Source organism: Corylus avellana, chromosome 8, assembly GCF_965113065.1.
Source record: "Corylus avellana chromosome 8, dhCorAvel1.hap1.2, whole genome shotgun sequence".
NCBI lineage: Eukaryota > Viridiplantae > Streptophyta > Magnoliopsida > Fagales > Betulaceae > Corylus > Corylus avellana.
In genome coordinates, this window is record NC_142497.1 from 9720716 (window position 1) to 9737882 (window position 17167).

A 17167-nucleotide genomic window follows, 5' to 3' on the forward strand; every position below is an offset into this window, starting at 1 on the left:
TGTGAGATAAAATATGTATATAACATTATTCTAAAGTTTGAGGGAGAAAATAGCTAAGTTTATTAAGTATTGCATAGATTGTCAAAGAGTAATATATATAACTATTTACACCAATTTCACACCGGTTGATATATATGCATGATTTTTTATCACTCATCCATTTGTGATTTGTGAAGTGATTATGCGAAAACTCATTGCATTAATGAGTGATTAAATTTCATCAAGAGTCGTGATATTGGACGAGCATGGAAAGTCTCGTGCGTTTGTTTGCTCCGGAAAAAAAGAAATTGATATGAACGACGAAACTAACTCTGGCATGAATGGTTTTGTTCTGTATTGAAAAATCACCGGACACTCATCAAAGGTTTCGGAGACAAGTATTGGGGGATTCGCCACGTGATTCTCACCTGACTGCCTCGATTTCCAGGACCACCTTCGAATATTTCTTCTCATAGTGATAGTCGTGGATCCTCTCTAGGTTTCGCCACCTCAATATAAAGTTTTCAACCTACAATGAAACCTTCGACATTGGATATTTTCTGTGATATTAATTTTGAAGCTTGAGTAATGTCAAAACAATATAACAATTAAAAAATATGCACTTTTCATTGCAAAAAAAGTGTAGCCAGAAAAGTTCCTGCTAAACATAAGGGTGAATTTTGTTTAACAATAACTATTCATAGTCGCTAATTATTATTATTTGTTCCTTAACACACCAAACTGACCAAAGACACTACCTTACTAATCACATTTTCTTTGGCTCTATCCAGCCAATATCACAGCTTGCTCTGATACCAGAAAACACCTTTGTTAGGGGCCCCCTCGTCCGACTCAACATAAAGGCACTCTTTAGCCTCCCTCCACACTGCCTTGTAAACTGGAGTGCCATCAAACTGGTAGTATTTGCCCAATATTGACTTGATTGCTTTGGTGGCTTCCATTGCATGGTAATGAGGCATGGTAGAGAAGAGATGGTGAGCCACATGGGTGTCTATGATATTGTGGAAAACCTTATTCAGTATTCCGTAATCTCTATCCGCCGTCGCCAATGCCCCCCTAAGCCAATCCCATTCTGATGAGTCATAGTGCGGCAATGCAGGGTGAGTGTGCTGCAAGTAGGTGATTAATACAAGGAAGCCATTCACTATGAGCAATGGCATACCATAAATGAATACAAGCCATGCCAGCCCTTTTGACATTGCTGCGTAGTAAAGCACATAAGTTGTAGCAAAGACACCAGCATCCGAGACAAATATTTGACACCTTTCGCGATTGGAATAAATGGGGCCATAGGGATCATAGTGGCAAGCAAAACGATCATAGGGTCGGCCAGAAACATTCAAGGCTAAGTACAAGGGCCAGCCTAGAGTGAGTGTGATCAAAAGAGTGAGGACCCTACCTGGTGGGTTGTTGAAGTACTTAGAAAACCATGGCATTTTGGATTTCGGCTTGGGGACAAACACCTCATCTCGGTCAAGGGAGCCGGTGTTAGAGTGGTGGCGACAGTGGCTAATCTTCCATGAAAAGTATGGAACTAAAAGAGCAGAGTGAAGGGTTAGGCCAACCATGTCATCAACCCATTGGTAGTCACTAAAGGCATGGTGACCGCACTCATGTGCGATGACCCAAACGCCGGTGAGAATGCAGCCTTGGAGAGCCCAATAGATTGACCATGCCAAGTAGGAAAGGGGGTGAGGGAGGAGATGGAAGTAAGAGGTAGCAATATAGTAGAAGAGGAAGGCTAAGGAGAGGTCATAAACAACATATGAGAACGAGCGTAGGAGAGAGCGTTGGAAACAATTGGGTGGGACGGCTTTCTTGAGTTGGCTAAGAGTGAATGGGGGTTTTGTGTGTGGTGCTCGCTGGATGGGTGTTTTTTGCTCTTTAGGCTTGTTGGTAGCAGGCATTCGGCTTCTAGCTCCCATTGTCTACAGAGGCTATGTCCAATGCTGGAGAAAATCAACTTAGGTGTGAGAGTAAATTTGAGGGAAAAAAAAAAAACACACTACATAATATTAATAGTATTTGGATCCATATCCCCTATGATTTGGACATTTGCAATTATAGCACCTCATAGAAAAGGATTGCGGGACTCATTTGTCATAAGGAAAGCCTACTTGAGGTAAATGAGCTTACTTTTTTTATGAGGTGGCAATTTGGACACCCAATTACAGGAAACCTAATTCTTCCCAAGAGTAATGTTGAATACTACACAAACATCTTACATCATAATAAGGCCAAATAGTAGTTATTGGACCGGTCGTTAAAAATATATATATTGAATGATTACTAGACATTTGTTACTTCAATTTTATATGATATATGTGTGGTATATAACATTACTCTTCTTCCCAATTCAATATATACTAATCTCTACAGAAAAATTAGAGAATTCAGGGGATAAAATGTGGAAATTCATCAACATTAACCCAAATAAAAATGAAGGCAATTTATAGGTCCACCCCAATCACATTCAATGGACCATACCATTTTTCTTTCTTTTTTTTTTATAAGTGACAATAAATATCATTAAAAGCATAAAAATGCTTCAAAATTCGGGAAGTATATATATACAAAAGCACCTAATTATATGCAAGCAAAAAGTAGGTAACAACCACAAGCAAATAGATACAAAATTCCCATTAATTTCACTTGATAGGTAGCTACATCTTCAATTTACGAGGTCCATTAGAATCACGAACACGTGAGAAAAAAAAAAATCTATTATATTAATGCAAACTACCGTTGAAATCCATCCACTTGCAAACCCAAGGTAAGTTCTAAAGGTAGAGCAATTGGGAGCATTTGTAACATATTCTTATTAAAAAATTTATTTTTCTACCATATGTTCACCACATAAACATAAAATCATCAAAGCACTACAAACTCCCATTATTATGAAATCACAAACTCATAATGTGCTAGTATTCAATAACCTCATAAGCAATAAAGTTATTAAAACAAACTTCAGAATCATAAAACCTTAAAACTTTAAAACAATACATACTATAATCATTTCCTTACAACTCAAGAACTACAAGATCTTAATCCTTAAGTTGTAGTAAATGTCATATTACCCTTGGTAAAAATATGAGCCATAAAATTTCCAACCTTTTTAAAAGTTTAATAGATAATTTGTGTCGGGATTTTTGGGGTTTTTTTTTTTCACTTGCTCTTATTTCATAAAAGATACATTTTCTTCATTTCATAAAACATAAGGCATCACTGCACACAATAAAATAAATGTCTCATTCAAAAAAATATCATTATACTTTAGTTTATAAAGAGAGATTATAAAAATGTTTTATTTTCCTTTCATCGAGACTATTTAACCTTAACCCACTTACGTGGTTGACTATATAAAATTAGAATACCAAATCAATTCATCTACCAATTCCCTCATAGAATAACGAAACCCGTAACAATTACTCGATTAGTTAACAACCCAATGAGTATTACCGAAAATTTGAAATCAAAGTATGTTACCTATAAGTCAACAAAATCAACTAAGCTCATCCGAAATTTCTTCAGAATTAATCACAAGGCTTGAGATTAAGAAATTACCTTACGAGTTTTTCTATCCTTCCTCTTTCTCTTCTTCCTCTTCTTTCTTTCTCTTCTTTTCTCTTCTCTCTTTCTTTTCTCCAGCAGACCCTCTCGGGGCTCTCTCTCTCATCTCACGCTCACTTGAGCTGTGAGCAATTGAGGGGGAATTGCTCCCCTTAAGAGTTTTCCAATGTCCCACATGCACTCAACTCTCCAGCAGGAGAGTTCACTACAAGTGTCTTGGAGAGTTCACTACAAGAGTTCACTACGTTGACACCTTAGACCCAAGTGTCCAGCGACAAACCAAGTATTTTTTAAGAAAATAACCCAACTTCGTTTCAACTTTCAAGTATGTTTTGCCAAGTGTCCACCGACAAAGCAAGAGAAGCATATGTTGTGTCAATCAAATGGGTCTATTATGCATGCGGTGCTTACATCTTAGCACTTGAGTGTCTTGGCGTTCATAAAACTTTATAATTAATCCTCAATGAACATAAATTTTTTTGACTACCACATACCTAAAAATCGTGTCCAACTAGGATCATTAACCCATCCAATTAATTTTCCGAATCACTGCTACTTTAATTATGTGACAGCTTGACTTATCAAACTTGAAAAAATCATATTTCTTTCAATTTAACTCCGAATGATATGAAATTTGATTTAAAATTTTTCTCATTCAAAGTTCTACAACATATCCAAAAATCATAACAACCCCTAACTTTTTAGTACCTCAAAAGTTCCTCGAAATTCTGTGGCTCTGTTTGATTGAAATTTCTGCTTTGGCACTGGCAACTTTTAAAAATCGTAACTCCTTCTATAAGTGTCTAAAAATCATGAAACCACTTTTAAAATCTTTCTTTCTCATCATTATATAAGATCTTGAAACAGTTTTATTTATGGTCGCTTATCCAATTTTGAGCGCCCAAAACAATGTGACTTTTTTTTCTTTAACTCACTATACTTTTAACTAGCCATTTCCATCATTTGCCACATTAAATCCATTTACCCAACTCCATGACTTTAAAAAAAATTGAAGATTCTCCTTATCTTTAATATTGAGATCACCTTTATTTTAGGGGATAAATTTCAAGGTATTACAATCCAGCCTATGAGGCTAATCTCATAAATATATAGAAGCATTGAGACCACATCTCATAAAGCTTTCTAACTTATTTCTAAACCCCATTTTCTTTGCTTAACTAATAGTGTTAATATTAGAGTAATACTACTCTCGACACTTACTTATCACATTCATTTCATACTAACTGACATGACCTGCTTTAAGTAGCTTCACACGTCAATCATACGAAGAAATATGATTCTCTTCGTTTGAAATGAAATTGATAGTATTCATTTCACATCTAATAATAATATAGCATAATGTACACTATTAAATGCATAGTGTTCATTTCATTGGCAATTTACTTAATCGTTTTGGGTCGCAGAGTTAAAGGAAAAGAATTGGATACACTTGGCCCATGCATTTTCATTACACATACAAGACAGAAGTATGCAGAGTTAAAGGAGTTATGGGTTGCTCAAAAGAAAAACAAAAAGTTATGGGTTGAGCATGGGCCGTACATGTAAGGGAGATGTGGGCAGAATTTAGATCGTCTCCAGTCCCAGCCTTTGTTAACCATAAGGGAAAAATTGTCCAATAAAATGTAAATTGACAATTTTGCCCTTATATAAAAAATGACCGGCTCCACTCTGATCGAAATGGCAAGGGTGTTTTTCACAGCCCAAGTAAAACACGTGAAGTGTGGGCATCATTAAAAGACATGAAACCAATACTACTCGCACGTATTGGGATTAATTTAAATTTTCAATTAAATTTAAGTCTTTTAAAATTGTTTATTTGTTTGTTTATTTAGGATAATTAGGGTCTTTCTCTTCCCTATTTGTTATTTTCTCTTCTTGAATTCTCTTTTCAATCTTTAATTCTTACTTTCTCCTACTATCATACGCTGTCAAAACAATCTTAGTTCTACCCGGCGTCAGAGAAGAGAGATATTACACTGTTTGGGTTAAGTTAACCAAAATAAATTTCATCTTATTTTACAATTATCTAACGCCAGAACTCTATAATAATGCTTGTAAAAGTGATATGTTCAGTGAAAATCTCTTGCTGTTTAATTAGGTGAGATGATATAGAAGTTATTTATACCTTTCAATGAGTATATTTATATTACATACTGTTGTCATTCATAATCAAGCCTCCTTTGTATAAAGAACCCCAAAAGTAAATAATACATCCCAGCAAAACCTCTTGCAAGGTGATTTAATTTATCAAATAGCACCAAGAATTCAGAGTTAAATTACATTCCCAAATGACTAATTTCTCCCATCTACAAAGAACTTTATTTCCTACCCTCAAGCTGTTACAATATCTATCTAGATTGTCATTCACAGGATTAATTGACAAAAAAAGGTTAAACAACTAAAGAAGACAGTAGAAAAGAAAATCAGTTTAGGAATGAAAAGAACCAACAAATGGTGTTAGTGGCAACAACTAGAGTTAGAGCTTGTTTCTACTTGGTGATATCTTTTGCTACACTATCCTTGAAAGATCTTCAAAAACAGTTGACATGTCAGGCCTTTCAGATGCCGGAAGGATGCATGTTAGGGCAACCTGAAGCATGTGATCAAGAGCTCTGGGAGGGTGCTCCACTCTCTGCCTGTTCAGAATCAGCCTGTCAAAACACTCACCGGAGCGATTCTCTCCTACCCAAAATCTCACCCAGTCAGTTAGATCAACCACACCTGGGATCCCGGAAATGATCTCCCCGGAGCTTTTACCAGTTAGAAGCTCTAACAAGATAACTCCAAATGCATAGACGTCGCTCTTCAACGATGGGGACGGTTTACTTGAGCTAGCAAACTCAGGAGGTGTATAGCCAAGGGCACCTGCATTCAGTACTTGCTCAGCTGTCCCAGATGGAGTTAATAAGCGGTGTAGACTATAATCAGTGAGGAGCACATTTGGATTAGGATTTTCTAACAAAATGTTTGTAGATTTGAGATTTCCATGGGGAATAGCCTTCTCATTGTGAAGGTAGTTCAGACATCGAGCAACTTCTACAGCAACCCTAATTCGTTCTCCAAGAGACAAGGGTGGCACTTTTCTTGGCTCCATATCTGTGGGAGGCATAGAAGGCGTGAAAGATTGTTCATGTATAGATACTGGAATAAAGCCAGAAAAAATAAATTTGTTTGAACAGAATATCCATTGAGAAAAAAGTTGAAGGGCTGTCTTCTCTGCCATCGAGAGATAGTCCTTTTTAACTGGCCATCACATGTAGCTCAGTCAAAATGATACATTTCTTCCAACAAAGTTGCAAGGAGTCAACTCAGGGTACCAGACTCCATACATGCTTTATGCAAATGAAGTGCCAACTTAGAAAAGCTCTAGTTATTTTGCTTTTCATAATGCTTAATTGACTCGATACTTGTTAAGAGTTCCCATACAAATGGAACTGAATGAGGAGGTGATTAGGGATTTTAAACTTTGTCCACAACTTTGATTAATTAGTAAATAAGTTGTGCAAGACTATAGAAATGTAACATATAGCGCATGGAAACAAATAAAAACATTGTAAAAAACTAAAATTAAAAGAAGAAAAAAAGTACGATAACTGTGAAAAATTTCCCTATGTGCACACAAATGAAGACCACAATTTGAAATAAACCCCAGACACACAAGTAGAGTGTAATGTAACTTCACTAAATACAGTAGGTTCTCTAAAAATTCAAATCTCCAATGGTATTTCCAATGTTTGGGTTTTCATTTTTTAGGAAATCAACTTACTTTTGTGGTTCAGTTACTTATATTCAAAATACTGTTAACGAGTAATAAAATATGTTTCCAATGTGATTATGACATATTAAGGGGCTGACTAAGATGGAGTTTTTGCATTTAACCTCCATCTCTTGAATCAATGACAGTAAATGTAAATTTTATAATGGAAGAAGAAAGTAATAAATGCACAACCTTTTTCCATCATTTTTTTCCTTTGATTAATTATAAAAGAGTGGTCAAACCTAGAAGCAAAAGTTATTAAAATTTAAGTTTCACTTACTGATCTTAGTACTAGCTCACTAGATCCCAAGTCTGTGTTTATGCAAATTCACATTAAATCTCAACAATATATTTTACATGCAATTATAAAAGGCAAAAGTTAGGAACCCAAGTGAACAAAGTTGAAATTTTGAATTACCCAGAAACAAAAGGCAAATTTTCAGATGACCAGATGAATCCAGATCAATTGAGTTTATTGCCTTACATTAGACAAAATTGTTTGAGAATAGTGATTTATGAACATTACAAGTTCTTTGAACCAACTGGGCAATTCTCCCATCACTTGAGATCTTGGCTAACAATATAACTAATGTCAGTATCATCTTGTTGTGTGTTCAAATATATATATATATATAGGCTGTAAGTGCCCATTTGACCAAATGACATATACCCTAGGTTATGGTGGTTGTGGTTACTGCTGCTTCCGAGAGCGAACAGGGCAAGTATGGTCTGACTAGATAATTGTTACCCTGGAAACTGTGAAGGCAATTCTTTTGACTATACTTGTCCCATAAAGACTACCAAATAATAGCAAACTTCCAGAAAACCAATTGATCTGAGAGAGAGAGAGAGAGAGAGAGAGATCATTATGGGCAGAGTAATGCAGTTGTCCTACGAACATTAGCATTCAGATATAATTGGTTGAGCACCAATCAGATTCCATAACATAAACCATCTGACCAATTGTTCATTTCTGAAAGATAAAACTCTTTCACTGACCCGAAATGATATAGCACTTTGGCTATATGATCAAGTCAGATTTGAGCCCAGCATATTCCAGTATTAGGCAGATCAGATAACAAAGCCTACGCATGGCTAGGTCACCATTTGGATAGAATTTCTGAAGAAAAACAGTTAAAAGATTCTGGGACGCATGCCTACTATCAAACAAGCAAAGATAATCTTACCATGAAGATAGAGTGCCAGAGGTTGTGCATTGAAATAATTCGATATAATCAGTTTCTCATGCTCCTTTGGGCCCCAGTAGTAACCCTGCAGAGAAACTAAATTTGGATGTTTGATGTTCCCAAGTTTCTTTACTTCCCTTGCAAATTCATTCCTTCCTTTCACTATTCCCTCCCTTAACCATTTAACAGCCAATATATGGCCAGAGTCAAGTGTAGCTTTGTACAATGTTCCATGACAACTCTTTCCAATGACCTCAGCTGGAGCATGTGAAAGTTCTTCTGCTGTGAACAGAAAGGGACCATCAAACAGATGTAAATGCCCAGCCAATTTCTCTGGAGAACCAACTTTTGGCACACCAGGATTACCAGGTAGTTGTTGGTTTTTAGAAGGTGATGGATTTGAAGATGACAAGAGGGCCATAGGAGAAGATATTCCTTTCCCTATTGTTACTGTTTCTGGATGGCCAAGATCCCTGGGCATCCTTACAGCTGATGAAGTGTCCCCAGCATCATCTGCAGATCCCATTTGAGATGATGGAAAAATATCTTGATCAAATGTAAATGAAGATAATGATGGGTCCACATTTTTGTTGGGTCCCAGTCTACGAGAAATGGAAGAACTCCCTTCTGCAACACCTTTTTTAGTATCATTTCCTATTGAACTACTACTATATTCCTGCAAGTGGGTTCTATAATAGATCAATATGCACATAAGAGATATCACAGCAGTGCCACCAACCAAACCTGCGATCAGGGCAATTCTAATAGAATTTGTCATACGAGACCTGTGATCTCTTGGGTTCAGCTGGGGAATATCTTTTGGAGATGATGGTGAATAATGAAAAATGAGAAAAGAATTTCCGGGATGAAATGCTGAATCAGGGAACTGCCTTAAGTTTTCAGGTACAACGCCAGAGAAATTATTAAAAGACACATTGAATCCTTTCAACTTATCTGGAAGATCATTGGGGATGCTACCATCTAAATTGTTGTTTGATAGGTCAACATATACCAAGTTATGAAACTTACTTATCCCTGGGGGAAAATGGCCACTCAACGAGTTATTGGACAGATCAAGAGACACCAGGCTCAAATCTTCCACAGAAGCTATTGAAGTAATATTTCCAATTTCTTGAAGAGGTATTGACCCAGATAAATTGTTGCCTGAAAGCTTAAGGTTAGCCAGATGGGTTGAGGTGAAAAGGCTTGGAAGGAGGACCCCATTAAGCTGGTTGAGGCTAAGATCTATCACTTGTAGTTCTGGGTATGTACCCAATACCGGTGGGAGAGCACCCACTAACGAATTTTTGGATATCTTAAGTGAAGTCAGCCTCAAGAATTGAGAAGTTTGGTTTGGTAAGCTTCCTGTGAGTGAGTTTGAACTTAACTCAATGACTTCAACATAATTCCCCCAACTCTGGATTCTTGACACATTACCTGAAAGCATATTATTACTCAGATCTATGATGGTACAATGCCCTATCTCAGCAGGCAAGGATCCCGACAGTTTATTTGAAGATAGATTAAGCTTCTTTAAATTTGCAGAGGTGATACTTCCTACTGGACCTGCAATGAACATAAGTCTTTTTAAACTACAATTATTGCAGTAAGGACTACTGAATTTTGAAAATCATACAAATTAGTTGATGGCTATTAATGGTGGGCAAAAATCAACAAAGAAATGACACACTAGAACAGAAGAAAGTCCATCTTGAGCAGTGAAACAGATCACAACAATTGGATTTATCATATAGTATACTTTTTATTTTTATTTAATTTTTATAATTAATCAAAATATCATTAAAAGCATAAGGCACCACAAAAGGAGAAACATAGCAACTGTCCAATGATACACAATGTTGAAAAAAAAAAGAATTCAACTCCTCCAAAGTCCTATCGTGATCCTCAAAACACTTATTATTCTTTTCCCTTCAAAGACACCATAAAAGGCACAAAGACATCATTTTCCATATAGCAACATTCCGAGTATTGCCGGCAGTCCACAAACATATTATATAGTATACTTCTGAAAAGGTTCTAGAACTATTTAACATCATCTTGTCATGTAAGAGGAGCCATTGTGAAGCACAAGAATATGAGCATTGAAGCCACTCTCGATGAAATGGTCAATCAACTATTTCCTTTATTTTATTTTATTTTATTTTTATGTTCTAGCAAGACAAAGAGGTTATTTGCTCAGTTAGATCATCATAATAATTCTTATGCTGAATTCAAATTCTTGGGAAATTACTACTGACAATAATCTCATCCTACATTTTTGTTTTTAAATAAACAAAGACTCTTTTCCATATGTAACTATGACTTAGTTTGCAGATCATATCAAATCTTCACCATAAAGTTAAATTACAGAAGTCATATACAGATCAACTTCATTACATAATTTTCGTTTGTTTCATAAACACAAAGGCACAATAGAATATAAATTCCAAAGACAAAATGACTTTGAATTGGATTGACATAGATTATGATAATTTTTGTATATATATATGGTTTTCCTATACAAATATGGCCATGAGATTTTTGTATGAAGGAAAGGATTGAAATGGATTATGGTGCTTTATATGACTTTAGTTTCATTAATAGACTTCATAGTTATTTTGCAACAAGGAAGCCCCTTTTCCTTTCCTAATTGGAAAAAAATTACTCCCTATTCGTAAGTACCATCATTTAACTTCAGCAAAATGACTTCAAACATCAAAATAAATTTTGTCAAATTTCCTCATTTCGTTTTTAGTTTTCTGAGTGATAGTGTGTGCTTGATACACATTGTTGGCTCAAGTCCTAATAGCTTAGGCTCTTGAGATTAACGGTTTCTAAAGATTGGTTGTCTGTAAGGTCCTTGATTCAAGCAATGGTGACCCCTATACTGTTAATTTCTTTCACTTAGCACTTGCAAGCAGGGGTGGAACTAGAATTTTAGGAAAGGGGAGATAAAACTAAAAAAGGCTTTTTTGGGGGTGGTAAAAAACTGATTTTAGAGGATTTATTCCAAAAAAAAACATATAATTTTGGGGGAGTTTTTGAAATTTGGGGGGCAGTTAATTCTGCCCTTGCGTGCAAGGCTCAAAAACATCGTCATTGGGCTGGCCTCCCATGTAGGGGCGGGCCCTTCCTCATCAATGGCACATGGATAAGAGTTAGTTTCTACCCTTGTTTCAAAAGGATAGATGAAGCAATAAAAACTATCATTCAAAAGTGTGAAAGAAAATGAAAAGGCATCTTATTCTATCAAAACAGCTGAAGTAAAAAAAATAAAAAGTACACTTTTCCCAGTACTTATGATAATTGTTTTGCTCGACTTATTCTGCTACTTCAGAGAAAAGTCTTTGCTGATGTATAGCCAAATGTGCATAATCATTCAGTAGCAGACTAAAATGGAACATATAACACACGAATGTAGTTCATTTTGGCCCCAAAAAAAAGAAAGAAAGAAAGAAACAGAGAGACAAGTGTACTCTTTGTAAAGTTGTATACCAAATTTTGGAGAAAGATAATATAAACCAAATTTATGTAAAAAGTGGAGTAAACTGTTAAAAGCAAGATACCTTTGAGGTGGTTAAGACTAAGATCCAATTCAGATAAGATCATTGAACTCTCCTGCAAAAGAGCTTCGGGTAGAGGCCCTGTTAACTGGTTACTTCCAAGCCGCAGAATCCGCAGAGAGACCATGAAATTAAAGGAAGGTGGTACAGTACCCACCAGCTGATTATTGCTAGAATCCAGCACCTCTAAACTGTCAAAATATGGCATTCCATCATGAGCAAAGGGCTCTCCAACCAAGGAATTGCGGCTAATATTTAAATACTGAATCGAGGAAATGAAAGACGGGCTTCCAAGTCCCAGATCCAGTGAACCAGAAAACTGGTTGCTGCTTAGGTCGACGTGAACCACACTGCCTATTTGAGACAGAAGACGCATAATATCCCCAGAGAAGCCATTTCCCCGAAAATCTAAATTCTTTAACTTCTGTAGTTTGCCGAAACCAGCAGGAACAATGCCTTCAAATTGGTTTGAAGAAAGATTCAAATGCACTAAATTCTTCAAATTCACCAATCCAGGTGGTATCAACCCATGAAACAGGTTGCGTGAGAGATCCAAATATTGAAGGGATTGAATTAAACCAATATTGTAGATAGTCCCTGTAAGCTGGTTGTTCGAAACTGACAAGTTGCTAAGCATAGTAAGGCCTGTAATAGCTGATAACATAAAGTCACCGACCAGACCAACATCATTTACAGTAATTGATGTTACATGGCCATGAGTACAAGTAATGCCATACCAATTTCGAGGGCACCCACTAGAATCCATGGACTTAGAATCCCATGAAACAAGAACTTGCCCAGAAGGGTCTTTGACAATGCCCTTCTTGAGCTCCAAGAGTGCTTCAAAATCTGATTGACCACATGCAATCACTACCAAAAGTAATGTTATCAAACAGATTGCCTGCATTTCCTTCTTAGACAGAGACCGCTCTCAGATACTTAAAAGAGAGAATGTAGCAAGTTCAGCAAATTGCATAGCTAAAAGCATGAAAGAAAGCAATCACTGCTCACACCAACCATTTGGAGAAGCTCAGTAAATAGAGCTTTTCAAATCTTAAAAACTGTAAAAATAATGAAACCCATTTGCGGAAAATGCAAACCGAATCAGGACAAAGTCAAGATCAAACAACAAACAAACAAACCGCTAAACATTACTGAGAAAGACAACGAACTGGAAGGGAAAAGGAAAATGTAAGCAAAAAAGCCTACATATTTAAACAACGAGTGGCTCGGTGAAAGATGGGAAGCACGCAGAATCACCCAACGGCGACAATGCAAGTCACAACAAGTAGAAGAAGCCAAAAAACAAAGATGGGCAGAGTAGTATTTCCTCTGTTAGACTGTTTCGCCCCCCCTCCAAAAAAAAAAGAAACGCTACTGAGATGATGGGCAAGTCATAAATCTGAAAAAGACTTGGCGAAATGGGAGGAGCTGGAATTTGGGTGTAGCGAGTGGAGCAGAGGGAAGTCAGCGAAAGTTCAAAGGAGGCAGTGGGAGAGTGAGAGTGAGCGGAGGGAGCAGGTCAGTGCAGTAGGTGTGGTAGCTGATTTTGTTATGATTTGTGAAAGGAAAAGCTCACATGCAGACAACTTTGCTTTGGGGACCTCGTTGTGAGTGCCATGTCACATTGCTTGAGTTTTTTTTATTTGACTTTGCCTTTGGGCAACAACTAATTATACCATACTTTTTTTTCTTTTTTATTTTTACCGATCTCAATGCATTTAGGCACTGTGTTTTCTTCTGCTTTCCAATTCACCACTCCTAAAAGGTCCCTTTTCTTTGGTTCTCTTTCTTTTTGTTTTTTTTTTACTTTTTCTTGTCCTATTTGTTATGCTACTCATTAGACAAATCACAATCTAAAGATGCTAACTCAAGGAGATAACTTATATACGGTCATGGCATAAAACCTGGGTTTTATGCCTTTCATATTATTCCTCCCACATTTGAGTTGCCGCTCACCTCCGCATGATGTCGTTGCTCGAAAACGCAGCCAGCCTCCACTTCTCTCTTCGTCGACCCTATGGGGTGGTCGACGAACCAACCCTAAGATAAGGGGTGGCCGTGAGCCACCCCAGATGTGGCTACTAGGGAGGCGCGTGGCACCCCATGGCCTAGGGGTGGCCCGCGCAGCCCCCCATATGGCTTGGGGTGCCCAACCCCCCCCCCCCCCCCCCCCCCCCCCCCCAAAGGTGGCCATGGGGGCTGCTCCCATGGCTGGGGGTGGCCGGCGAGCCAACCCAGCTCATCCCCTTGTGGCTGCTTTCATGTGTGATTTGGTGTTTTGTTTCCACTTTAATATTTTACATTTTCTTGAATTGATGATGTGTCACATGGTGATTGGTGGTTTTCTGCCACAACCGTATAAAAGTAGCTCTCTAACTCAAGTATTACATATTCTTTACACTTATAACTGACTTTTAAAATTATCATTGAATTTGAGATGAATTTTTATTAGATTTTAATTTAATAATAATTTCAAAAGTCACATATGGGTGTGGAGAAAGGTACTTTTTTTTGACATATTTGTATGTAGTCGGATCAAGCCATAATGGTCTTTGCTCGATTGATCCGATGAAATTGAGCAAACCCATCATTTTTTTTTCTTTACTTTTTTTTTTTTTTATTGCTGATATGGTAAGAATTACATATGACAATTTTTTTTAAAAAAAAAAGATAAATGATAGAATTTATTATCTTTTAACTATCTTCATAGTGAATGAATGAATCTAATATTGAATTGACATATTTTGCCCATATTTTTCTACAAATTCAATGGATTAACCATTAGATTTGTGGGGTTCACCATTCACTTATATGGTGTCCACATAAGTCTACAAATCTAATGATTGATTTGAATGATGATATGGGGGAAACATGGGCAAAGATACTGACACCAATTATTTCAGGTTACCATATAAGACCAAAAAAATAAAGATGAATGATTCACGTCAAATTTTATTTTATTTTTTCATAGTTTTCTCATCTCATCCTATAAATTTAATAGATCAACCATTAAATTTGTTAACTCGTGTGAACTCCACACAAATTCAATAGTGTATTCATCGCCTCACTATGATTATTTATTTTTATTTTTATTTTTATTTTTTTTAAAAAAAAATAGTAAAAAAGAGACTATTATGGAGAAAGGAAGTAAAAGCACATGATTTAATAAATCCAACACGTGCAGACCCACACCCGTATCCAAAGGGCATTTTTCCATTATGTATCCCAACCCACACTGGCCCATTTAGTCCATATTGTCGCATTTCGCCGAATGTTGTTGTCGTGAAATGATTTTTTTTCTATATGGAAATTAAAGATTGTTTAAAGTTGGGAAGTGAGATGAAAGCACATTCTCTCCTTTGTCCTTCTAAAAAATACCATAATGAAAAATACATTCCCATGGGCCATGGCCCTACCTTGTAAGATGCGTTGGAGACTATGGGCTGGGGCCCACCCATGGCCCTGCCCAAGCCCAAAAAAAAAATTTACATGGGTTGTCTCAAATTTTTTTTTTTTAAAAAAAAACATTCTATTTATCCAAAAAAATTCTTATTTCTTTTCTCTTCAAGAAAATAATGCAAAAACCTAAAAGATATATATTAAAGCCTGAAAAATCATTCTTCTCTTCTAGTTCAATCTCTCTCTCTTTTTCCTTCTCTTAACTAATCTCATTGTTATTTTGAAAAGGTTATAGATAAAGTTAACTACTTTAGACCTCTATACAAATCATGTTTACATTGACCGACAACACAAAACCTGCTAAATTGCTGCACCGCCCAAGTGTTTTATTATTTTGGTGTAGGCATGTAATTAGTGAAACTGAATGCCAAATCCTATTCATGATTTTTTTTTTGTTACTAGTTCATATTTAATAATAATAATAATAATAATAAGGGTAAAGTCCACTTAACCCTCTCAAACTACCACCCCAATGATAATCTACCCCCCAAACTATCAATTACAACAATTTACCCTATAAACTACCAAAACAATGACAATGTACCCTCCAATGCTAGCAAAATGACAAAATTACTCCTATAAAATTTTCAATAAGACAAAAATACCCTTAAAATTTTGAAAAAAAATTAATTTTTAGTATTTTTGTTTTTATTTTTAGTAAGGATAATTTTGTCATTTTTTAAAAAATTGGGGGTTTACTGTCATTGTTTTGGTAGTTTAGGGGGATAAATTGTTGCAATTGATAGTTTAGAGGGTAGATTGTCATTAGGGTGGTAGTTTGAGGGGGTTAAGTGGACTTCATCCTAATAATAATAATAATAATAATAATAATGACGACATATAAGCAAATTGGCTTTCTTTTTTTCTTTTTTTTTCCTTAACTTTTAACATATAATTTTTGTAAGTAAAAATTATAACATATAAGAGCATTGATTTTTAAAAAAGAAAATTGATTTATGGTGTCATATATGACACTTCCAAGCCCACATGAACGGACCAATAGCGTTAGTTGGGAAGAAGAAGTAAACAAAAGAATAATCTTTGGTTGTCATAATGCTCTCCCACCAAATTTGGAGGTTTAAGGTTCAATGCATAAGGCTTGTGTGAGTTACATCATAATCAGCTTCCAAGATAATAATGATTAATTGCAAAGAAATTGGATATGGTTATTGATGCTTAATTCAAAAAATTTTCAAGAAATGCCCATTATTAAGGACAAATAACTCATCATATATCAGCTACTATTGCCTTTTACATCATTGCTGTAGTAGGAATCCAAAAAATACCATTGGACTAATATATAAGTAACCCCCCCCCCCCCCCCCCCCCCAAAAAAAAAAGAAGTAAAAGACATATCATTGTTGATACAGTAATTTAGACAGCTAGCTGGCGACAAACTTCGAAGGTCGTTGATTCGGAGACCAGAGCACTCTGACGCTCAAGTTAGTAAAGCTATTTAAAAAAGCTGAATCGAGAGTTTAAGGGAGAATGAACTTATCCATACCTAAGGAGTGCACCCTTTTTTTTTTTTTTTTTTTTTTTTTTTTTTTTTTTTTAGGAGAGGCCCTTAGCCCAATATGATTTTCCTTCTAGGGCGTGATAGACCA

General features: G+C 36.1%; 2 protein-coding genes across 2 annotated transcripts; both read right to left on the bottom strand.

Annotated features, from left to right (window-relative positions):
* Positions 1 to 626: 626 nt before the first annotated feature.
* On the bottom strand, positions 627 to 3824 carry LOC132164512 (delta(12)-acyl-lipid-desaturase). The gene is made up of 2 exons (XM_059575032.2): positions 3565 to 3824; positions 627 to 1949 (listed from the first exon to the last, which is right to left on the bottom strand). Exon 2 carries the CDS (start codon positions 1923 to 1925, stop codon positions 777 to 779), a length of 1149 nt encoding a protein of 382 aa, XP_059431015.2. The 5' UTR covers positions 1926 to 1949; positions 3565 to 3824; the 3' UTR covers positions 627 to 776.
* Positions 3825 to 5809: 1985 nt separating this feature from the next.
* Positions 5810 to 13559, bottom strand: LOC132164511 (Leucine-rich repeat protein kinase family protein). Its single transcript, XM_059575031.2, has 3 exons — positions 12102 to 13559; positions 8536 to 10101; positions 5810 to 6687 (listed from the first exon to the last, which is right to left on the bottom strand). The coding sequence occupies exons 1-3, from the start codon at positions 13003 to 13005 to the stop codon at positions 6101 to 6103; spliced, it is 3057 nt and encodes a 1018-aa protein (XP_059431014.2). The 5' UTR covers positions 13006 to 13559; the 3' UTR covers positions 5810 to 6100.
* Between the last annotated feature and the right edge of the window lie 3608 nt (positions 13560 to 17167).